Genomic DNA, 24679 nt, shown 5'->3' with positions numbered 1-24679 from the left:
ATCTTAGTATGTAAATGGTTAAGAGGGGGCTGTTAGTGTCAGATTTACCTGAATTTGGATAGTTTCTCTGACATTTGCTATACATGTAACCCTGAAAAAGCTACTTAAACTCTCAGATTCAGTATCCATATCCATAAAATGGAAAGCTTTGTATCTTACGTATAGTACTGGTGTGAAAATTAAAAAATACATGTAACTCATCTATCACAGAATTTAGCTTATAGAAATATTTACTAAATATTAGTGGTGGGTACTATTTGCTTGAATCTTGAATCATGATATAAATCATGATCTTGAATCATAAATATTTCTACATATTTATTTTAAGCATATTTATTAACCATTTATTAAGCATTTATTTTAAGCATATTTATTTTAAAGCATTTTAATGATTTAATAATATGTTATTATGTAGGTTGACTACCATTTCTTCTTTAACTTCTCTGCTTAAATTTTTTTTTTAATTTATATATTAATTAGTACATTTTCGGTATACAATACATTTACATTTATCATTGGATGTTTGTACCTGAACATGATGTATCTTAGTTCCTATTTTTTCCCCCATTACTTATGCGCCCTTAACCCCCACCACCCTTCCCCACGTACATAGATTTTGTTTCCATTTTTTTTTCTTTCTCATAATTTTTCCTTTCCCTTCTTCCCTTTCCCCTTCCCCTCCCGCCACCCGTACACCTTTGGACCTTTTCCTATTTCAAATTATCAGTTACTCATTTTAATCGTTTTCATCCTTATTTAAACTTTCAGTTTCTCACACTGGAGAAACTATTCGGTATTTACACGTGTGTCCTATTTATTTCACTTAAGAGTATGGCCTCAGTATGCATCCATTTAGCTATAAAATGACTCTAGTTTCTCATTCTTTATGGCTGAGAACTACTCCATTTTATAAAAAAACCACATCTTCTTTATCCAGTTTCCAGTTGATGGGCACTTGGGCTGTTTCTAAGCTTTTGCTATTATAAACTGTGCCGCTATAAACATGGGTGCACATATATCGCTATGGTATGATTCTTTTAATTCTTTTGGGAAGATACCCAGCAGGGGAATAGCTGGGTCAAATGGGACCTCTTGTTCTAGTTCTTTGAGGTATCTCCATACTGATTTCCACAGTAGTTGCACCAGTCTACACTCCCACCAACAATGGAGAAGGGTTCCTTTCTCTCCACACTTTATAGGAATAAAGATAGGAAAGGAAGAAGTTAAACTGTCATTATTTGCTGATGATATGATACTTTACATAGAAGACCCAAAAAACTCGGTCAAAGGTCTTCTAGACCTAAATAACAGATTCAGTAGAGTAGCTGGATATAAAGTCAACACTCAAAAAACAATAGCCTTCTTATATGCAAATAGCAGACCCACTGAGAGAGAAATTTGGGAAATAATTCCTTTTACAATAGCACCTAAAAAAAAGAAATATCTAGGAATCAACCTAACAAAGGAAGCAAAAGACCTCTACACTGAAAACTACAGCACTCTGAAGAAGGAGATCAAAGAGGATATAAGAAAATGGAAAGATATCCCTTGTTCCTGGGTAGAAAGAATCAATATAGTGAAAATGGCCATATTTCCAAAACTGCTATATAGATTTAATGCAATACCGATTGAAATTCCAACAGTATACTTCATAGAACTAGAGAAAACAATCCAAAAATTCATTTGGAACCAGAAGAAACCTAGAATAGCAAAAGCAATTCTAGGCAGCAGAGACATGGCTGGAGGTATCACAATCCCCAACTTGAAACTATACTACAAGGCTACTGTGATAAAAGCATGGTACTGGCAAAGAACCAGACCCAAAGATCAATGGAATAGATTAGAAGATGCAGAAACAACTCCAGACATACTCAGCCACCTCATCTTTGACAAAGGAGCCAACCACCCTCATTGGAGGAAAGATAGCCTATTTAATAAATGGTGTTGGAAAAACTTGATCTCAACCTGCCAAAGATTAAAACTAGACCCATACCAATCATCGTTCGCTAAACTAAGATCGAAGTGGATTAAAGAGCTAAATATCAAGACAGAAACACTAAACTTGCTGGAAGATAAGTTAGGTAGAACGCTCAATGACATTGGCATAGGAAAAGACTTTATGAACAAATCTTCAGTAGCACGGGAGCTAACACAAACAATCGTCAGTTGGGATCTCATCGTATTAAAAAGCTTCTTCACTGCAAGAGAAACCACCAACAGAGCTAAGAGACAACCTACAATATGGGAAGAAATTTTTAGCAGCTGTACCTCAGACAAAGGTCTACCATCTAGAATATGTAAAGAATTGAAAAAAATCAGATCCCCCAAATTCAAACACCCAGTTCAAAAATGGGCATCCGATATGAACAGACATCTCTCAGACAAAGAAGTAAAAACAGCAAATAAATATATGAAAAAATGTTCAACATCACTGGTCATTCGAGAGATGCAGATGAAAACAACACTGAGATTCCACCTCACCCCACAAAGAATGGCTGCTATCAAGAAATCAACCAGTAACTAATGGTGTGCCTTTATTGCAGAGATTCTCTTCACTTTTCCAGTAGGCTTCAGTTTTCATCAAGGAGCCTGAGAGAGGCCCTCTTTCTGTTGTTCATTTCTGCTCTATCTTCTGGAGCTCAGGACAATGCCCTTTATGAGCCCCCGTACCTCTGTAGTGTGGAACCAGGTCGAGGCACAGCCAGGAGGCCAGAGGCAAGGGTGAGGGCAGGTGCTGCTGGTGGCCAAGATCCTTCTCCACCGGCCTGGCTAAGCTAGTGGCTGGGGGTGGGGTGAGGGTGGGATGGAGAGGGGCTCCACGTGGCAGGCTGAGGTCCTCACCTTCTGCCAGCTGGTCGCTGGTATATAATGAATCTTTTAAATGGTAACTATTCATGAAAATAAAAATTATTTAATAGAATGTATAAATTATGGAAAGAAATTAATGGAACCGTCAAGCTCAAACTTATCCTATATTTAGCATTTGTCTGGTAAGTAAGACTACAGATTTGGGAGAATTCATTTAGAAATTTATTGTAGAAAGTCGATCTGTTTCTCTAAGAACAAAGTTTCATTGTATCTTTATCATATGTGCATTTTGAAAGCATATATCTAGCTTCTATATATCAAAGATATTATTTTAAATTATAACATTTTATAAATTCAGGTTCCCATTTTTCATGTGTAATATAATTTGAATTTTATAAAATGAACCACACTTTTGTTCCCATAGAAGATCAGTGATATTAGCCTAAAACTAACTCCTTAGTTTTACTTGCTTTTTTATATAGTGAACTTTCTAACAATGAAAAACTGTTGAATTTATTTTAAACCATATTTAGATTTCTGGTATTTTTATTATACTTTATTTTTTACTTCTTTATTACTTTTATAGAAATTTTAATCAAAACCGAAATAGAGAAGTATAATGTGTTTTGAACTTGTTCAAATATACTTATATATGATATACTTAGAATTCTCAAGTACTTGAAGCTAAATGGAGACTGTTTATAATTACTAAACTACAGAGGAGCCAAACATCAAAGAAGAATAAGAATATGATCTTTATTTATGTATTCAGCCTTATAGGTTTGAATTTTTCTCTAGATTCATAGCACTTTCAAAGTAATCTTTAAAATTCCCTAATAAAGTGCTGAACATTATTAGTTTTATTCCATTTCTTTGTCTATCAATATAAAAACTATATGGTTAGGAATATAGGTTAGTGATAGTGAGCATGTACTTAGCATGTATGAGACCGTGGGTTCAATCCCCAGCACTAAAAGGTAATAATTTTGAAATCTATTATCATGGAAATTTATATCTAACATGAATATCACAACACCATCATCATATGCATGTATATATAAAGCATTACTGAAACACTCCTTGACATGATCATTCTCAATTGGGTAGGTTGAATGTTTTCATTTGGTTGGTTGGTTTTGGGTTTTTTTTGAAACAACATCTTGCTATGTAGTTCAGGCTTGCCTTGAACTTACTATGTAGCCCAGGCTGGCCTCAAAATCATAATGATCTTTGTGCCTCAAAATCATAATGATCTTTGTGCCTCAAAATCATAATGATCTTTGTGTCTCAGCCTCTCAAGTGCTGGGATGTACCACTACACTGGGCATTTGAGTCTTTTTAAAATAAAAATTTGATTAGAGAATTGGGACCTTGCATGACATCGTGAAAACAGTTATTCAGTTTTATTTATATACCCCTCCTACACAAACACACAAAATAAAAATATTAATGATATTTTACATAAATTAATAATAATGATAATGTATAATTTTCATAATTTTTATTTTGCTTGTTTACTAGGTGTATGTGTAATAAGGAATAATATTCCTAAAATGTTTACTGAATAATGTCCTAAAATATATACTTAGGCCTACATCTAAGTATTCAATTCCAGTAGGTCATTCCTACAAGTTTGGTCCAATTTAACCCCAGAGTCACAGAACAACTTGGTTACTTGAAATAGAAAACTCTTAAGATAACTTTTCTCAGCCCTTCCCTTTCCCCAGAATTCATGAAGTAATCTGAACTTTCATCTGGTCATGATAGCTTTATCAATGAGAAGTTGTCAGTTCTCACCGTTTACTCAGATTTTGGAGTGCAGTTTCTAGACCCAGTTTGCATTGCTTTATTATCCTTTCTGTCTTCCAGTGTATTATTGCAGAGACCTACACTTCTAATCTGCCATTTATTTTACTTCCTTTTATAGTCTAAATATCCATTTCTGTTGTCTAACATCTCCCACAGCCATTACTGCATATGAAAGCAGAATTCATTACCACTGTGGTAAATTCAGATGTACTAGGAATTCACATAAGGGACTATATGATAGGAGTGGGATAACTGTGCTAATTATATTATGCCTGATGTCTGTGAGTGAGCTGTAAATCAGCATATTAGATTACACATTTGAAACTTTTTATTAAAAAAAAAAACTTTAAAAGCTTTTTGGCATTGCCACACATAGAAATTTGCAACAACTGTACATCTACCAAAAAAATTTACATAGGGGTCTTAGAAAAGTAATGGCATTGGAAAAGACTTGAACTACAATCTTTTGAGGGCTGTACTTCACATCACTGAATAATGTATCAGTCACCTTTCTGTTGCTGGGAAAATGTATCTGACATCCACAACTTAAAGGAGGAAAGATTTATTTTGGCTCACACTTCCAGAGATTTCAGTCCATGATAGGCTGGTTCCATTGCTGTGGGCCTGAGAACATCATAGTGGAAGGGCTTGGTAGAGCAAAGCTGTTCACCTAATAGCAGTGAGGAAGCAGAGAAAGAAAAAGAAAAAGCCCAAGAAAAGATACACTCTGGAAAGGCACATACCCCTAGTGACCTACTTCCTCCAAGTAGGCCCCAACTCCTAAGTTTCTATTACCACCCACAACAATGCCATCAAATTATGATCCACTGATGAAGTTAGAGACCTCATTATCCAGAAGCCCATTAGCAATCAAGGCTTACATAATGAGACTTTTGGAGGGGCATTTTATATACCATCCATAATAATACATAATAAATAGCCATTAACATGTCTGTGTTATGAAAAAAGTAATGAATTTGTTGAAGGCATTCAGAACTTCTTTTAAAAAAAAATCTCTTTTCAGTCCTTCACAGTAATTACTAATGTTATAATTTTGACATAGAAAATGTATATATTTGAACAGTACATACTGATGAATCTGTCTGGTTTCCAGTATCAAGGCTCTGTAAATAACTCAGAACTAAACTGATTGGCTCCAACTGAACACCTGTACTGCCTATTGAAATGAAAACAATTATGAAACGCTAGCCATTCATAAACACATGTAGCGAATGTTTTGACAAAGATTTTGATACAGCTCATACTTTTTTCCCTTGTTACTATGGTTTCTTTCTCTTCTTCCATGAGATCAGCGGAGAATCATATCTTTCAATACTTCACTATAGGGGACTCTTTATGTGATTTTCCTAGAATGAGGATGATCTTCTACATCACTTTTTGTCAACTCCATGAGGCTCAGTCAGCTTCAGAAGGATAAGAAGGACCACTGTTGATATATTATTTGAAATCTCAAGTCAGGGGAGACAGGACAGTGATGTAAGTCTACATATGGACATTTTGGTAAAAAGAAGCTATTTGTTAGATGGGAGGTAACAAGGCAGACTGCTATCCATTTGAAGGTTGCATATAGAAATAACTGACCTCTTACCTTTCAGGCTGTGTTGTTCCTGAACCAGGCTAGCAGAGCTTGAGAACTCCTCTTGGGAGGAGACAGTGACAGTGAGCTTCAAAATCCTTGGCAATAGTGTCATGCCCCTTATGTATTCAGGGAACTTCGAGTGGATGGGCGGAGTTCTATGGCGTCCATTACACAGCAGAGTACCCAAAAGACTGGTGTGTTTCTCTGCAATTATGTCCTTTGTTTTGATAATCTTCGGTGCTGCTCTATTGAGTATTGTCAAGTTGCCATCTGTATCATTTTTCATGAACTGAAGTACTTCTTTAATGTTTCTTGTAGCACAGGTTTGCTTGTGACAAATTCAGCTTTTGTTTGTCTGAAAATATTCTTTTCTATGCATTAATTTTTGAAGGATATTTTCACTGGATATGTGATTCTAAGTTGGCAGTGTTTCTTTTCTTTAAGCACTTTAAAGTCATTCCAATGTCTTATAGTTTGCACTGTTTCTAATGTGAACTATGTGCTATTTTTTATCTTTGATTTACATAAATATGTAGTTTTTCTGTGTGGAGTTTTTTTATTTTCAAATTTTCTCTTTATCATTAGTTTTTATCAGTTTGATTTTGATGTAATTTGGTTTTAAGATTATCCTGTTTAGGGTCTGTTGAGCTTCTTATATATGCAGATTTTTATTTTTACCTGTTTGGATATTTTTAGTTATTATTTATTCTTTTGTGACTCCAGTCACCTGTATGTTAGACTACTCGATATTGTACCACAGCTCACTGAAACTGTTCACTTTTTAAGCTTAAAAAAAAACAACTCTTGCTTCAGTTTGTATATTTTCCGTTGCCTTGTTTTCAGATTCACTTCTTTTCTTCTGCAGTGTCTAATCTGCTGTTAAGCACACCATTAATCGTTTTTCACCTCTGAAGTTCCACTTGGTTCTTTTCAATAATTTTCATTTCTTTCTTCTTTATGATCATTTTTCCTTTAGATCTTTGAACACTTTTATAGTAGCTATGTTAAAGTTCTTATTTATTAATTCACTCATTTCAGTCATTTCTGGGTCTGTATTGATTGAGTTTTGATCTAGAGGATCATTAATTGATAGGTGAATCAACTCAAACTTGGAAGCTTATTTTTTGTTAGGGTGGATGTAAGACAGTGCAGTCCAGTAGAAGTTTCTACAGCGATAGAAAAGTGTTGTTTCTATGCTTTACAATAGTTGGCTGTTAAATACTTCAAATATGGCTAATACAATAGAGAAACTGTATTTTTAATTTTTATTTTAAAGAAGTTAAATAATATCAGGCTTGTGGCTCCAATATGGGGACAACATAGGTATACAGTGAACTCTCTTATGCCAGCCTACTCTTACAGAATGACCTTTCTGAGGTCTTTATACTGAATGCCCCTGGTGTTTAGTGAGATCTCTGGCTGACTAGAACTTGAACATCTCTTAGTCCAGTGCAAACTCCAGGAGCTGTTCAGCTTATAGCTCACCAGTATTCTTTAGCCAGAAGTTGTCCTTCCTGGCCTTGTGTAAGTAACCTCACCTTACACATGTACAGCTTAATATTCAGCTAGAATACTCAAGTGGACCTGAATGCAGATTTCTAGAACTTTCTGGGTGTATTCTGGCATTCTACCCAACATATTTCATCTTCCTCAGCCTTTGTAAACAACCATCTCTATTACTTCAGGTTCGTGGGACCCCCATCCTCTGCTTGGTTTCCCCCACCTTGTGCAGCAGCCCATAATATACCTCCACACAGAAAGCTGAGGTGACCTAGGGCTTATCCCATCTTTTTTCTTTCCTCTCAGGGATCACAGTCCTGCCGTACCCATTGAAAAGTTTAATACATTTTGCCCAGTTCTCTAGTTGTTTTATGAAAGCAGTACTAGTTTGATACTGGTTATTCCATCTTGGCCTAAAACTAGTAGATGACATTTTATTGACACTTCTCCTCATTTCAAAGCAGAATGAGTAGAAGTTTGGTATGCTTATTTTTTAATGGAATGGAATAATGAATTACTACTTTGAAATATACCTATTGCTTCTTCTGTTGTACTTACACTTACAGATGCCCATTGAGACAGTGTTGTTATCTCCATTTTACACATCCGGAAACTGAGACATAGAGAGGTTAAGTAACATTCCCTGGGTCACACAGCTGGTGAATGACAAAACTGGGATTTATAGGGCCGGGGATTTAGTTCAGTGGTTCTGCTGTCTGCCTCACAAACACAAGGTCCCAAGTTTGATCCCTGGTACCCCCCCCAAAAAAAATCTGGGATTTATAAGTAGTCATCTGGCTTCAGAGCCCATGTACCTAACCACTATTGAGAAGGTTTCAGAGGATCTAACAATGTTAAGAGTATAGTTATGAGTATTTGAGGTGTTAATATTTATATATACACAGTCACAAATAAAAAGATTAATATTTTCATATATTACACCAATGGTAATGTTTGGCTTACATTAGAAGATGCAAGAATCTGTAATGTATATAGATCTATCAACCTATGGAGCAAAATGTTACTTCGTTTGGTGCCATAATTTTATAAAAGCATAATCATCTTGCAGCACATAGTCAGCAATCTTAAGAAATATAAAACTATTAATGAATTAACTTTATTTCCCTTTTCATATAATGAAACTAAGACTGAAAACATGACGTGGCATCTTTGGTGACACACAGCTAGAAAAAAGGTTGATTTGGGATTGGAATCCTGAGTCTAAGAATTATCTACATGGATGATTGATTACAATGTTAGTTTTTAAGTAAAGAAGTGAAATATTAAAAATGGTCGGGGTACTTGTTAAGTAAATCATAGTGCAAGGGATAAAATAACACAGAATCATCTTTTTATAGATAGAGAAAAATATTTGACAAGAAGAAAAATAGCAAGTAAGATAATAAATAAGAATGTGTTTTTAAAATATAAACTATGAAGAAAGACCTTGCTTTTAGTTTGTCCCTACACATGCACTGGAATATACTGTTAATTGATGATCATATCAGGACAAAAAAATTGGTAATTTCCACAATACAGTACTTTCTTAAGAGATAGTTTAAGAGTCTGAAATTCCTACTTAAATTCTTAATTTAAATTCCAGGTATTCACAAAACTAGATTTGTATTCTGTATAATTTTTCTGGAAGTTGTTAGCAGGGATCTGCCTGGTAACAATTAGTTAAAAATGTAAAATAATTTTTCTAGGAAAAATTATACTCTCCATGTTATTCAACTCAGCAATGTTTAATCCATCATCATGCCAAAATAATTAACTTATTCAGACTGGCTTTTCATTGGCCTAAATAGCTGTTATAAGAGACTGACTTGGAAGAGTTAATGTTAAAAAATATATGAAGGCAAGAGAATAGATCTCTGCTTGTTTTTTTCTTTTTCTTTTTTGAGGTGCTAGGGATTGAACCCAGGGCCTTGCGTGTGACAGACAAGTGCTCTATCACTGAGCCACATCCCCAAGCTCTATTTCCTTTCACTCTGAAGTTATCAGTGTATATCAACTGTATGACTGCGTGAACAGAGGTGAAGTAAATAAAGTAGGCATTGGTGCAGCTTCAGGTGATGTGTCTGATACTATCCTAAAACCAAGCAAGCTCTTTACCAACTTCAGAGTAGCTTTTTGGTACTTGAGACCAGGTACTAGTATAGATTTGACCTGGTCCTGAACCTTAACATTCTTCTCAAAAGATCATGTTCCAGGGGCCTAGGATTTAGCTCAGTGGTTCCGCCGCCTGCCCTGCAAGCGCAAGCTCCTGAGTTCAATCCCCAGTACCAAAAAAAAAGGATCATGTTCCCAAAAAGACCCAGAAACTTGTCTATGGAAATACAAAAAAAGTATTTTTGTTTACTTCCATTATTTCCATTAATATAATGAAGGATTTCCTTTGTGTAAAATGGCCTCGTTGAAAAATTCTGTATGATGTAGGAAAGGCAAAGCCTGATTTCTCTACTTTCACCCTCATCTGTAACAACTACCCCTAGACTTATAGTTACTGTGGTTATTAAATAAACTACTCATAGAGAATTGCTCTAAAAATTGTAAAAATTCCAAGAAAGAAATATGTATTTCAGGAGGAAATTTCAGTAGATGGGCTGATCTTCACATTTAAAACTCAGTGTCTGTAACACTATAACCACAAGAGTTTTTTCCTTTTAACTTCAAATTATTATTTTATGTTATTTTAAATATCAATGCTTACCTTTGTAAAGGACTGTACTGTTTGAAATCCACTTTAGAAACAGAGGTTGCATCATACATTTAGATAGGAAGATATTGCTTTTTGGGGGGGTAACCAGGGATCGAACTCGGGAACTTGTGCTTGCGAGGCAGGCGCCAGAACCACTGAGGTAAATCCCCAGCCCCAGATGTTGCTATTTAAGTGTCATTTTTTTACAGTGTTGAAGTTCAAAAATCATGTGATAACTTGCTTTTGTCAATATTGTAAGTACTAAGTTACATTAACATTCTAATTTTTTCACATTTTTCTTCAGGGAATGACAGGAAATACAGATAAGCAAAAAGAACACTGCAATTTTTCATTCATTGAAAAATAATATTAATACCAAAGTCTCGATAAAGATAAAGGACATGATTTTAACATGCACATCTTTTCAAATTTTAACATTACTGAAATCAAAGATATGTATAAAGTTTAACTGCTTGTCTTTTTTTAGTGGTGCATATAATAATGATGCTTCTTAAATGTGACCATCTTATATTCATTAAAATTCAGTAGTAAAATAGATTTATTATATTTTTGGTATAGTTCTTTCTAGATAGAATAGCTAACCTGAGGAACAGCAGTTGCTGCAGTGATTTGAGGAAGCATTTCCAACAGCAAAGTTCCTCTCTGGAACTCCTGTGTAGGGTGTGTGAACTCTGGCACTGGAGAGGGTGGCCTTAACATTCAGGCTTTAGTTCCCATGGGAGACCCTTTCTAGGATCATTCCAATGTCTCTTCCTGTGCAGTGGAAAAGTAGTCACTGATGATGGCTTTTAAGGCAGAAAATACCTGTTAAGCTTAGAAAATCTTTGGTAGAGTAACTTACACTCTTCTGCTCATGTTAAATAGTTTGTTTTACTTTTGGGTAATAAATATTTCTATTCTGTGGTCCCTTATGCCTTTCTATTTTGTAATATAAAATGAAGGACACTTTAATGGTAATGTATCATAGCTTTTTCAAACTTGTGCACATATCTATACATTTAAATCCAAAGCAAGTATCAAGTATATACACGTGTGTGTGTGTGTGTGTGTGTGTGTGTGTGTGTGTGTGTGTGTTGAAACAGGGTCTTGCTAGGCAGTTCAGGCTGTCCTGGAACTCGCTGTATAGCCCAGGCTGGCCTTGAGCTTGTGGAGCTCCTCCTCCCTCAGCCTTCTGAGTGCTGGGATTACAGGCACATACCACCACACCTGGCCCTACCATTTTATTTTTATTGGCTTGTTTTTAAAACTTTGTTTTTAGGTTTTTAAATTAGAAATTTAATAATTTTTCCATGTTTGTCTATGTGCAGGAAATACTAAAGAATGAAAAGCACAGAGAAGAAATGGAGATAAAAAGCAAAAATTTTTACAAAGAAGAAAAGTTCCTCAGTAAAGAGGCCAACGAGGGACACTTGCCTCCACCAGTGCAAATTCAAGTTAAAGGGCACGCCTCTGCTCCATACTTCAGAAAAGAAGAACCCTCAGCAACACCCACCAGCACTGGGAAAACCTTCCAGCCAGGGTCCTGGGTGCCACAAGATGGCAAGAGCCACAATCAATGAATTGTGCGATGGTAAAAATCATTTCACTTATACAGATAGGACTATTTTAACAAATAAAATGTTAAAAATGAGTTATAGTTACTGAACTTATAATAGCCCTGTATTCCTATTAAGCTTAAGAGCTCATTTTAGTTTGCATAAGAAACATGAGATTATGAACTACAGAAGCCTAAATTCTTTTAGACTTAAATCCTACACTTAATTTAGTAATCACCATCTCCCTCCTTGGTTTACTACCTGGAGGAATGTCATGGAGTTGTAAATGCTCAGTACATGTAGGATCCTTTGGATCCTTTAGGAACCACCCACAAATACATCTTGGTAGAATAAGGGCAGTGAGCTCTCCCAAATGACATATACAAAATAAATGAAAAAATAAGATTTTTATTTCTGGAGAACTATTGTTGAGATCTCAGAGAACTAATCAATATATATATAAAAGCTTGGGCTGGGCATGGTGGTGCACACCTGTAATCCTAGCACCCAGGAGACTGAGCCAGGAAGATCACAAGTTTGAGGCCAACCTGAACTCCATAGTGAGACCCTGTCTCAAAACAAAACAAAACAAAACAAAACAAAAACATTAGCTTGGATAAAACATGTCAATGCAAAGAAAACTTCACTAATAAAAGAAACTATAAAGACCTTGATGATAATATGGGACAACAGCTAATATGGTAGAACTGTGGCTGAAGTTTGAAGACACAAATTAAGATTTATGACACAATCCATCAGAAATATCTGAAAGGACAATAAAGAGAGAGAAATGGAAGAACTAGAGCGTTCCATCAGTATGAAAGTTTGAAGAAGAAAACAGGGAAGAGTTCTCAAAGTAGAAGGCAATTTCACTGATAGTTGGGACTCTGGTTTGTATACTGAAGAAAAATGTGGACAGATGTCATTGATTGTACACAAAAGTTCTTGTAAAGAACTCATAAGTTTCCTGGAGTACACAAGTAAGGTTTTGATTTTATTTTAATATAGTGTGTTTGGGATACAATAGTCTTTGACGTACAGTAGGTGTTCAGTATTCACTAAATGAATAAATATTCACCACGTTTTTTTGCTCTGAATAAAATGAGGAAATCCTTAGATTAAGTATTAACAATGGATTCTTAAAACTTGTGGGTTAGAATTTTTACTTAATATCAGGTAAAAATTATAATTTCCTAAAAAATACACTTCAGAAAAACAGTTGTTTTATAAGGTATTTATACTTAAACAAGCAATTGAATGATCAAATCACCATAACATACTTACTGCATGACCAAAAAAAGTCCCTAAGTGATAATTCCAGTGTTCCAGCAGTCCTGCTAATACCAGGTTAAACATTTCATCTTGCTACCTTGTTATAGAAGGTAATATTACATTTTACCATAGGGGCAAAAAAGGAACTAGTCACTAAGTAATATAAATAATATAAAATGGACTGTAATTTATAGTACAATTGAGTTGTGAATTGAGAGAAAGATATTCTTAAATCCTGGATTGCAAGGGAAATTTGTTTTAACACATTAGTGTTTCTACTGCCAAATTCCTATTAGCTTATTAATTGCATTCTATATACATCTTCTGCAAATATTTCCCATGTAGTTTGTTTTTAAGCATTAGCATGACATGATTTACATTAATTTTAATTTTTAGTTTTCATTTTAAAATACCTGTTCTATATAAGTAGCAAAAGAAAATCAGCCCAGAATCCTTGTGGGAACATGCTTTATGTTAAAGTAGGATGATGGTATCGGCTCATCATGTAGTAGAGTGTGTACTATCAAAGTGATTTTGCGAGGTGGGAATGAAGTTTGTAATAATTCATCCATACTCCTTTCCTCCAGACCAGTGTATGTAGGATGACTAATGATGCTATTAGGTGGTGTTGGAACAGACTTAAATGTCCTGCATAAAAAATGAACTATAGGGGCCGGGGATTTAGCTCAGTGGTTTCGTCGCCCGCTGTGCAAGCGCAAGGACCCGAGTTAGATCTCCGGTACCAAAAAAAAATTTGTACTCAAGAAGTTTTGGGGCCAGGGATTTAGCTCAGTGGTTGAACTATAATCTTAGCCTAATTAAGATTTGCCTTTCTAAACAACTTTTTAAAAAATATCTAGCTTTTAGGCCAGACACATGCTAAGTAGAATTAAAATATTAAATATTAGCTTTTCCAACATATTTCATCTGAAAAATCCCTATGTTGGGACATTTAAAGTTTCTTACTATGAAAAGGTCTTTTTCAAGATAGACTTCAAGCATATTTTTTTTTTAAATTTTTAGTCTAAAAGTAAAAATATTCCTGTTAACTTAATTAAAGAATCTCAATGGCTAAGGATGTAGCTCAGTGGTAGAACACTGCCCAGCTTCTGAAGGGCCCTGGATTCAATCTGCAGCACAAAAAGAGAGGGAGAGGCGGGGAAGAGGGGGAGAGGCGGGGAAGAGGAGGGAGTGAGTATAGGGTGAGGGGGAGAGGAAGAGGGGAGAAAAGAAAGACACATACACCCTCAAATACTTTCTTGAGCTAAATCCTTCCTGGAGTTCTCTGCCTCTGTCATTCATGCATAACGCACTTCTCATTTTTACTATAATGGGCTTACCATTACACAAACTCTAAAGTGCAAAAAATGTTGCTGACTTCTGGGTTTAATCTAGCCAATTAGCTATGCCCTAGACATCTGAAAAACCAACAAAACCAGAGAAAGTAATCTTTTTAAATTCCAACTTTTACTAATAGATTTGTCATTTCTTGATGTAATTAACCTTGAATCAGTACAACTACATTAATTTTTTAAAATGCTATCTCAATAACTACACTGTTTTAAAATATAACGTGCATTTATTTAGACCAGGCTTTTTCAAACTGTGTTTATGTTCTTTGTGGGGAGGGGGGGATAAAGGAGTCTATGGTGATCAAATTAAGACTCCAAAAAATGCTGCAGGAAGAAACTTGGATGTAAATTCCACTTGTTTCCAAAAATTTTAGTATCAGACCATGGACTCTTTTAATATGTTTGAGAAATGCAGAACTTATTATTTATTCCAGATATGTCAGAGTGACCCTATAACCCAATGCAAACATAAAAGCAATCATTCCTAAATAGGATCAGATTTCCTGATTGAGAACTAGAGTAGATGTAAAGTACCCCTTGCCATTTTCCTTTACTTCATGTGTAAGGAAGGAAGGGGCGAGGAACTGTTATTTCAGCACTGGGTTTCCAGCTCACAGCTTCCTAAGCTTATTTTCAGTTAGCTTCTCATTGTAAAAAATGTAAGTTTTTAAAAAATGCCCTTACAGCATATCCAATGTGGTAGTAGTGTCACGCTAAAGTTTCACATGGACACTATGGGTCAAAATGTTACACACAAACCTCTATTTTTTGGAAAATGTTTGTTACAGTGATCTTGGAATAGCTTCTTTTTTTAATCTAAAACCAGCCATAAAATGTAATTGTATTTAGTTCTTAGAACTTCTGCATACTTAAGTAGGTTGGCATTTTTTTGATAGAAGTATTCTGTATAATAAACAGGATTCTTTCAACAATATTACTGCAGTGTTACAGTGAGAAGATGGATTTTTCTGAAGAATTCGAAACCTCACAGCATTCTGCACTTTATATACCCCAACATACACAAAAATACAAATATTGTAAAACTTTGTTGATCTCATGTGTATAAGCTCAAAAAATGCTGAGAAAAGCTGGATAATAGCTTATTTCAAGAAAGTACAAAATTGGGACGTGTTAAGACAACACAAATTGTAGACTCAGATTATCACAACCAATTTTTATTGGTTCTGCTTTAGTAACTAAATTATAACTATCTTCTGCTACACTTTTACTCTAAAATGTGAAAAGCAAAACATAAGTTCTTTCCATGAATAGCTTGACTACAAACACTCAAATATATTTGATATATTTTAATCCAGTTTCTTAAAATGAGCTCTGCAGACCCATGGGGGCCAGTAGTTCTATATAAGCAAGTTTTAATTTAAATAATAATATGAAAGCATATTCTAGATCACCTGAATAACTCGTAACTAAAAATTGCATTATTTCAGTGTCTAGAGTTGCAGTATGTTGACTGCACTGCCATCAAGTAAGAACTCAGAACCTAACAATAATAGCAGAAACTGTTGTTCAAACTGACCCGTAAACATCCCAAGAGGCCTTAAATTCTTAAGTTTGAAACACTGTCCCAAACTTCTAGAATTGTTTAGCTACAACTGAGATTCACCACCTTTTGAAAAGTCTAATTTACACATCTTACTCTCCCAAAAAAGACAAAAACTCAGGACCTCCTTATAAAAAAGTATCAAATTTATTTCCTACCTAGTTTCATTTTTAAATTAGAGCTGTTGGACAATCACAGTAACTTAAAATTCATCATCAGAGGTGCAGAAAACATTAATAAGGTATTAAATACTGCAGTAAATAAAATTACTGGACCATGCATTTAGAAAAGCCATGTTTAATAGTAAAAAGTTCTGGTTATACTACTTAATCGAAAGATCTTTTAGTTCTGGACCTAACCGTAGCACATTCTTATTTTGACATAATTTATCCTGTTGTGCAATTACAATGCCCAACCAAATTTTTCCAAATGTTGGGCCTTTACCACTTATGAAGTATGACTTAAATGTTAACTCTTTAAGAGCTCCTTTAAAAAAAAATGTTTTAGTTGCCTGGGATTTAGCTCAGTGGTTTCGCCACCTGCTGCGCAAGCCCAAGGACCAGAGTTCGATCCCCAGTACCAAAAAAAAAAAAGTTTTAATTTTCACCTCGAACTGTTTGACCAAAAAGTACAGGACATCATTACCACGTAAATAAAACAAATGGAATAAAAACAAAAGCATTACCTATATAATGAGCAAATTATGTGATATTTTAACTATTTCAGTTTTAGCACAAGCAAAAACAGCTTCCAAGGTAATGCAGTGTTTGGCATTTTTACTGCAAGTTTTAAATCATAGTGTTACTCCACAACTCATCACTAAGACAGTGGCAGTGTTTCTGGGTACAAAAATCATTATATCTAGTAGGTGGTACTGTACATAGTCAAAATAAGAAAATTCTTTTAAAAATTTTTAAAAATGCAGAATGTCTTGATAATTACTGTCTCAAAGGCTAAAATCAGAAAAATACAGAATAGATGTACTTGTTAATATTATTTCACTTTGAAAAAGCCAGAATGATTCTAAGAAATAAGCAATAATGATAAAAGATGTGATTAATATACTGTATCTTTTAAGCCCAAGCAAACTTTCACCTCAAGGAGGACAAGTTTGACTTTAACTTTTTTTTTGGTACCAGGGAGCAAACTCAGGACCTTGCACTTACAAGGCAAGCAGCAGAACCACTGACCTAAATCCCCGGCCTGACTTTAACATTCTTAATATCCTTTGTAGAGAACAGGTCCCTGTTTTAAATCAGTTTGAATAGAGTTCATAATGTAAAGTCATTTGTTTCCACAGGATGTTTTTATTTCAGAACATAGCTACAAAATGGCAAATTACTAAGTCAATGATAAAGAATTCGTACTACAGGTTGAATGTTCCTTCTCTGAAATGCCTGGAACCAGAAATGTTTTAGATGTTTTCAGATTTTGGAATACTTGCATATACATAATGAGACATCTTTAGGAAATTCATTTGTTTCATATAGGCTGGAAGAAATTTTATACATTTTTAGTGCATCTGTATTTTGACTAAGACCCATGAGAGGTCAGCTGGGGAATTGTCCACTTGTGGCATCACATCTGTGCATATAAAGTTTTGGATTTTGGAGTATTCTGGGTTAGGCATCAGTGATACTCAACCAATATAATCAAATACTAATTTATAATAACTGCCAATGGTCACCAACAAACATCTGTGCCCAGGCCTGAAAGTTAGTACAGTATTGAGGTCACATTCCAGAATGATTCTTCTGTATGGACAGTAATAACTTCCGTGAAATCCAAAGAAACCTCAGGGGTCCTTCCAAAGCTGCCTAATTTTCCAAATGACTTCTTTCTGTTTGCAGAGCCTGTTCATCCCTTCAATCTTTTTTCAGTCGTTTAGCTTTTGCAATATTTTCTTGACGTTTTTGTTTCTTCTTTTGCTCCTTCTCCCGGGCTTCAATCATCTTGGCCAATTTCCAAGACAGGACGGCACTTGCTAGGAACAGTGGAGTAAGAGCCAAAATAACTGTCGTAAGGAAACCATATGGGTCCTTTGCAGCCCATTCCACAACATATTCAGCCCAAGCCTTTACATCAAACATCTCTGTAGCAGTCTTAGGAAAACTGGGATAGGGAAGGGGGGAAGAGGGAGGGAAATCATATGGTTAATCAAATTATGAAAAAGTTATATCATATACCAGTTAACTCAGAATTCCATTATCACTCATTAGTGGTTTTTTAAAAAATATTAATTAGTACCATTTTAATAAGGACTAGTATCTCCACTAAGGAAAAAATAATTCAACTAGGAAAACAGAATAGTGACACTTAAAAAAATGTAAATTTACAGAAGATAAAAGTAAAAGCCATTTAGACTCTATCATAAGGACTATGCTTTCTCACAGGCTTCCTAAATGCAAGACTGTAGCAACAGACTTCAAGAACTTTGAATTCCACACACACTCATTTCAGGAAACAGCTGAATCCTGTTTGCCATTTGTTGATATATCCTTATAATTACTAAGTACTAATTAACAAAAGTAAAAATCAAATTTCAAGTTGTAAAAAGACAAGTCACAGAACATGAGAAATGCTCTCAGAAAAAGGGAGAAAACAGGTAGCTATTTCCAGTAATGAAAGAGAAGGGAAAGGGACTCATGACGATATCTGTATTTATATGCCAAGAGGTATAAGCAAAAAGCGATGTGTTACTTTATGCCCTTTCCGCTTTGAGGACATGTACTGAAATAAACATAATTTTAATAAATGAAAAGAAGTAGCCATTACAAGTGCCACGAGTTATGTTTTTTTTTTTTTGAGTTGGTGTGGGAGGGCTGTCTTGCAAAAGAATAGTGTGGACTTGAGTGACATTTCCTATTTTGCTGGAAAGGCTTCCTTACCTTTCATGTTTGTATCAGCCTCCATTCAAAAGAGAGAATAAGAATACTTGGATAGGGAGTGGGTGTAGATACAACCACTTAAAATTTCAGCTGGGATTACAAAAAAAAAAAAAATCACTTACCTTATGCTTGAGCAGTAATCTCCAACTTTGTCCTGGGAGCCAATAAATTTCAGATGACCCCTATTCTTTAGTTCTAAAACACTCTTGAGAAGTTCAAATTCTACATAGTGGACGAGTGGGAAAGGATAAAAGACCATTAATTCACAACTTTGAGGATAACTAAGAAATTTTTAAAAAGGAAATTTCTAAATTCAATATATGGAATCTATAAATGACATGTAAAATTGGTTATTACAAGCTTCTAATACCTATTTCTAACTTGAGTTTACCAGAACTGCAAGCGTCCTGTAAGAAAATAATTAATTATTGAAAGGTATTTTCTATATTACTTATTTCGATAATAAATTTATCAAATTCCCTGACATAAAAAGATATGGTGGCTCACATATTACACATCATATACATCAGCAGAGCTTGAATTTCCTATCCTAAAAAACCCTGACATTCATTCATGTATTTATTGGATTAGGTATATCATTACAAAATCAAACACTTGGTTTTACTCCTTGAAGGTTTGTCTAGTATAAAATTCGTGTCCTTTATAAACAAAACAAATTTTAAATTATCTACAATCCCATCACCTCAAGAAAACTCACTAGTTTTTAACATCTTTTCCGTTTCTTCACATAAAAAAATAAAGTTTTTTAAAAAGCATGCCCTGCTTTCAACTGAAGACTCACCGAAATGCCTAAGACGTTAAACATCCTAGCCCCCGACTTCATAAAGCTCCCACCCACAGCTGGAACCAGGTAACGCTGAGATCGATCACTCTTCTCCAGCTCAGTAAGAACTAATACAAGTTTCAGAAAGAAGCAAAACAACTTTGCAAAAAAGTAAAGCGGGACCGCAGGAACTGGTTTGCTGTTTTAAGCATTACTAGAAATAATTACAGTCCACACTCCACACTTTCGTTGCTTCGAACCCAGACCCCCGTGCCTCCCACACTTTTGGGAATAAATACTGCTCTTCCTCCCAAAAAGCTCCACAGTGCTCATCTACCCACCAGCCCCGCGAGGAGCCTAAAGCAGCCGCCAGTGGTCCTAGACGGCCAGCCACTTCATCCTTCCCCCCTTTCTCACCCCACCCACCCCACCTCGCTCACTCTTCTTCCCTTCCCCAGACAGAGCTGCGAGCGCAGAGGCCACGTTCGCCCCTGTCCCTCGTCCCGGCAGGCTCAGCCCTCGTGGCCGCGGGCCAGGGAAGATTCCCAGAATAAGGGCCCCTGAAAAGGCGGACCGGGCCGCCACAACTGCGCCTCGGCCAAGCGCAGCGACCAGCAGCCCCCCGACATCGCAGCCCACAGGATCCGACTCCCACTCCCAACTCACCACACACCGGAAGCAGGAAAGCGGAAGTCGCTGTCCTCGCGCCCCGCCCACGAGCGGGCCCTCTAGGAGACTGGCGTGAGGAAGTCACGGGGCCAGTTTCCGGCTGCGCTGTCTCTGGGTGGGCCCTGGGTCCGCGACGCTCTGGACAGGGGTGTGGGGGCGCGGGGAGGGCGGTGCGGAGACCTCCGGGGAGCGGCAGGTGAGGCCGCGCGGAGCGAGCAGCGGCGCCGGGGTCCGGGGCTTGAGTCGGAGGCCCGTGCCTCCAGTGGGGCTAAAGGGTGGACGAGGGGGCCCGTTGCGGCCGAATCTGCTCGAAGCTCCGCCCTTGCCCCAGTCCGAGGGAAGCACCCCGCTGAAGCCGGGCGTCGGTGGTTGGGGTTGGCGCGGCAAGGAGGTGGCACCCGCGTACCACCCGAAGTCAGGGCGAGGCTCACAGAACGGTTCCTGAAGGACTCTGGGGAGTTCACTGTGGTTCACACCCACGTCCTACGTCTCTTGTAGTTGGATAAGTTAAATCGTCCTGCGTGGGAGGCGAAGCAGCAGCAGAATCGGGGTGAATCCGCTGAACCTGATTACTAGGGGGAAATGCTGCCCGGGGGGGGGGGGTGTCGGTTTTTTGTTGTTTGTTTTTGATTTAAGGGTCTAACTCATTTCACAAAAGAATGGTCGATACTTGCCCAAAGTAAACTCGATAAATAATTAAACTGGCAGGCCATAGAGTTCCCACAGAGATACTTGTTCTTTTCATTACACAAATAAAAGGATGCAAAAGTCAACAAACAGAAAGGGTGAGGGAATAATGTCTTCTACAGGAACTAAAAGATTAGTTCTAGTTGGTTGGTGCTCAAATTTTGCGATTGCTTACACTGAACTGCTTGCTCTGTTTGACAGCCTCTGACAAATGTTGCAAAACCTCTTCACTGTTGTGTGCCAAATAAAGCAGGTTTTTAATTCTGAAAGACTATAGAATGTTCTCTTTGAGGAGCAAGTTGCAACATGTATAACTAGGTATAACAACAGTAACTATTGTTTACCAAGGAACAGGCCTTGGCAGATAATCTAAGAATCGTTGGACATATGTTAATGTTTGTATGTTGTATTACCAGCAGTTGTTTTCTTATTCTTGTTTGCAAATCCAGATGATAGTTTAGATCTAGCCTATGTCCATGGTAGTCAAAAAAAGCAGACCCAGTCACTGGATTGTGTCGCTGAAAACTGCTTGCTAGGATAAACTGATAAAAGTTCCCCAAACGGTGACTCCAGGATGTTGTCAGAATTTTATTATTTTAATGTCCCTCACTCCAGAGGCCAGTGTGTAGGTTTTTCTTTTGATCTTGGATACTCTCCCATGTACTACCTCCTAGTAGTTAGTTCCTCTGCTGTATTTCTGATTAAAGGCGTAAAAAGAGAACATCTCTCTGTAGCTCGTTGGCTATAATCTAGTAGACCATGTCTTCGTGGTCTCCTTTTCAGTCAAGTGGCAAGCCCAGCAGTAGCTTAGGAGTTGCCATGGCTGAGCTCCTTATTGCAGTCTATATTACCTTAACAAAAGGTGTTGTTAAGATTGGTTATGATACTGTGGACTCCGTTCTATATTGAAGAGTCTCAGCTTGTGAGTCTCAATACTGATCTCTATATACAGTACTCTGATAAATCTCTGGGAGCCTATTCCCTCTTTTCTGTGTAGAAAGCATGCTAAGTGACCTCCCTAGCATCTTTTCGTCTTTAAACATCTAAAGTAGACTGAATTGGACCATTTGTCCAACTGAAACTTCAAAAAACAGCATTATAGTAAAGTATATTTAGTAGGCACATCATTGATGGTTTTCTTAAAGTCTTATTTATTCAAAAAGATCCTTAACCTGTTATTTATTCTCTGAAATGACTTTCAGAATACCATTTATAATGACAAGAAAATAAATTCTGCTTTATTTTTAAATCTTTTGCAAATTTAACCAAATTAACTAAACCTTACATTGTTAACTAAGTAGGTTCTGACTTTGCATAAGAGTAATTTCTGTGTAGCCTATTAAGCCACTGGCCTGATTAGCACAAGTGTACTCTATTGCAATTATATTTTATAAATGGAGCATTACAAATTCTAAGGTTTTTTTGCTTGAGAAGGTAAAGCCTGGCAGTCTTGTACCATTTGTTTTAAAATTCTTTTCTGTTTGTAGATACAAATACATTCCTCTTTAACTCATGTTAAAATTGTGTATGAGTGAAATCTGAATAAGTTACTGTTGTAATAATATAATTATTTACTCTAGATTAGAAGACAGAATTCTTTTGCCTGTACATGTGCTTCTTTCCCTGCAGTAACTATTCCTATTTTTGACTTATTTTGATGGAATTGATTTCTTCCTTAGTTTTAGTTCATGAAATTTTTTCCTTCCATTGAAACATGATGCAGATACATTTATTAATAAGCATATTTATGTAACTTTGAGAAGTAATCAGGTTTTAGTGATACAGTGGATCCTCAAGTTACAACTGGCCTGACACACAAACAACTTGGGTTAAATATGTTAATGGAAGATTCATCTGCCTGTTGTTATCTATAGCATGTACCAGGTAAACATCCAGATCTCATCCTTAGTGACTTACAACCCACTTGAGTTACAACCAGCTCTCAGGAACTGATCAACTTCGTAAGTCAAAGGTCCACTGTATTTGAAAGGTCATTTAAAAAAATTCTTTAAAGTAATTTATTGAGTACTTGCTATGTACCAGGTACTGTACTGAGTGCTTCTCATCTGTTATCACTAATTCTAAGACTAAACCACCTTACAGGATATTGCTGGACCCATTTTACAATAGGGAGCTAGAGGCTTTAAAAGTACTTCAGAATTCTAAGGAAAACTCCCTGCTCTTCTAATGTTCAAAGATTTGGCAAACATGTTGATTTCATAAAATGAAAGTATGTTTTTGACTCTATAATTGTTAACTGAAAATAACTAAAATACCTTTGTACTTCAAAATTGCCTATTGCCCAGGTGGTGGCAGTATGTCTCAAAGAGCTAGTCTGCTAGGAAGGTTTGCCAGCTTTGCTAGCTAGTTTGTGTCTCCATTCCACATATGTGACCTATCAGCTTTTCTGCTGGGCTCTTTTACTACTACAGTGGTGCATCCTGCTATTCCCATTGTCTTCTGAGAGGGTCACACTGCCTTTCAGCCAGTTTTACTGTGAAGTATCTACCAAATTGTTTTCTAGAAAACTCATTCAGGCCTATCCAATAAAAGATTTTCTCAATTTTTTTTTAACTAGTAGTATTTGTTAGAAACACCTAAACTATTTTAGCTAATATTACTAGGAAATACTTGTTTAAATTAGAAGATGTGCTTTATATTTATGTATATTAATGGATGCATTACATTTATGTGTAATTAAGGGGGTAATGAAAAGCTTTTAAAAAAGAATTTTCAAAATAGAAACAAGATTCAGTAGGGAACAGTGCAGAGTTGCATAATTCACAAGGAACGTTTATCAATATATAGCAGAATAACTTGTTAAACCTCTGGCCTAAAATTGCTTGGGATATTCTTTTCATGTCTTTGTGAGCCTGCTTGCCTTCTAGAGGTTTCAGGTCAAGCGCTCAAAAGGGCTTCCTACCCGCCACTTTTTTTTTCCTCACCACTTACTTTGATCTGAGATCTTGTTTACTGGCTTATTGACTGTTTTCCCACTAGAATATACATTGAGATCAGTTATCTCAATAAGTAGACCATTGTTTTAAATAATTGGCTTCCATTAGTGTATTGTTCATTATGAGTAAAACTATTAAAGTTTGAAAAATGAAATAATTTAGATCCTGGGTATTTGCAAAGCTCATATTTAAAGTACAAATTGTTGGAAGATATTTTGAAAGTGATCAGAGATCTCCCAGGAAAAAAAGGTCTAAAATTCAGTGAGATGTTAGGGGAAATTTTTAAATAAACATGGTTTTTAATGAAAGAAGTCTAGTTACTTTCCAAGTATGTATAATTATTTACAGGAGAGAAGTGATTCAAGAAAGTAGTGATTCATCATCTTCATTGATAAAATAAAAGGAATTAGTCCTAGACTGTAGGTGCTAAGATTTAAGATAAGAGTGAGCCAGACTAGAGATCTACATAGAGATCTTTGAAAATGGGATGAGTGTATAGGTAGATTAGATACTCAAAGATATTTACCAGCCTTTT

General features: G+C 36.1%; 2 protein-coding genes across 2 annotated transcripts in view; one reads left to right on the top strand and one right to left on the bottom strand.

The window, feature by feature from the left end:
• Window positions 1–18936, top strand: part of Ndufaf2 (NADH:ubiquinone oxidoreductase complex assembly factor 2) — a 198520-nt gene extending 179584 nt beyond the window's left edge. Inside the window, exon 4 of the mRNA XM_004862893.3 lies at window positions 11747–18936. Within this exon, the coding sequence (XP_004862950.1) occupies window positions 11747–11998 (252 nt within the window). The 3' untranslated portion in view covers window positions 11999–18936. The remainder of the gene's footprint in view (window positions 1–11746) is intronic.
• On the bottom strand, window positions 16285–18249 carry Smim15 (small integral membrane protein 15). Its single transcript, XM_087189584.1, has one exon. It carries the CDS (start codon window positions 18247–18249, stop codon window positions 18025–18027), a length of 225 nt encoding a protein of 74 aa, XP_087045710.1. The 3' UTR covers window positions 16285–18024.
• Window positions 18937–24679: the final 5743 nt, after the last annotated feature.

Source organism: Heterocephalus glaber, unplaced genomic scaffold (assembly GCF_053883595.1).
Source record: "Heterocephalus glaber isolate CG9 unplaced genomic scaffold, H.glaber_assembly_v1.0 deba00001543, whole genome shotgun sequence".
NCBI classification, from domain to species: domain Eukaryota; kingdom Metazoa; phylum Chordata; class Mammalia; order Rodentia; family Bathyergidae; genus Heterocephalus; species Heterocephalus glaber.
Note: the sequence above shows the minus strand (reverse complement) of the source record. Positions and strands in the feature narration are given on the sequence as shown.

Excerpts from the sequence above, each read along its gene's own strand:
- Smim15 (XM_087189584.1), bottom strand. The coding sequence starts at position 18,249 with ATGTTTGATGTAAAGGCTTGGGCTGAATATGTTGTGGAATGGGCTGCA.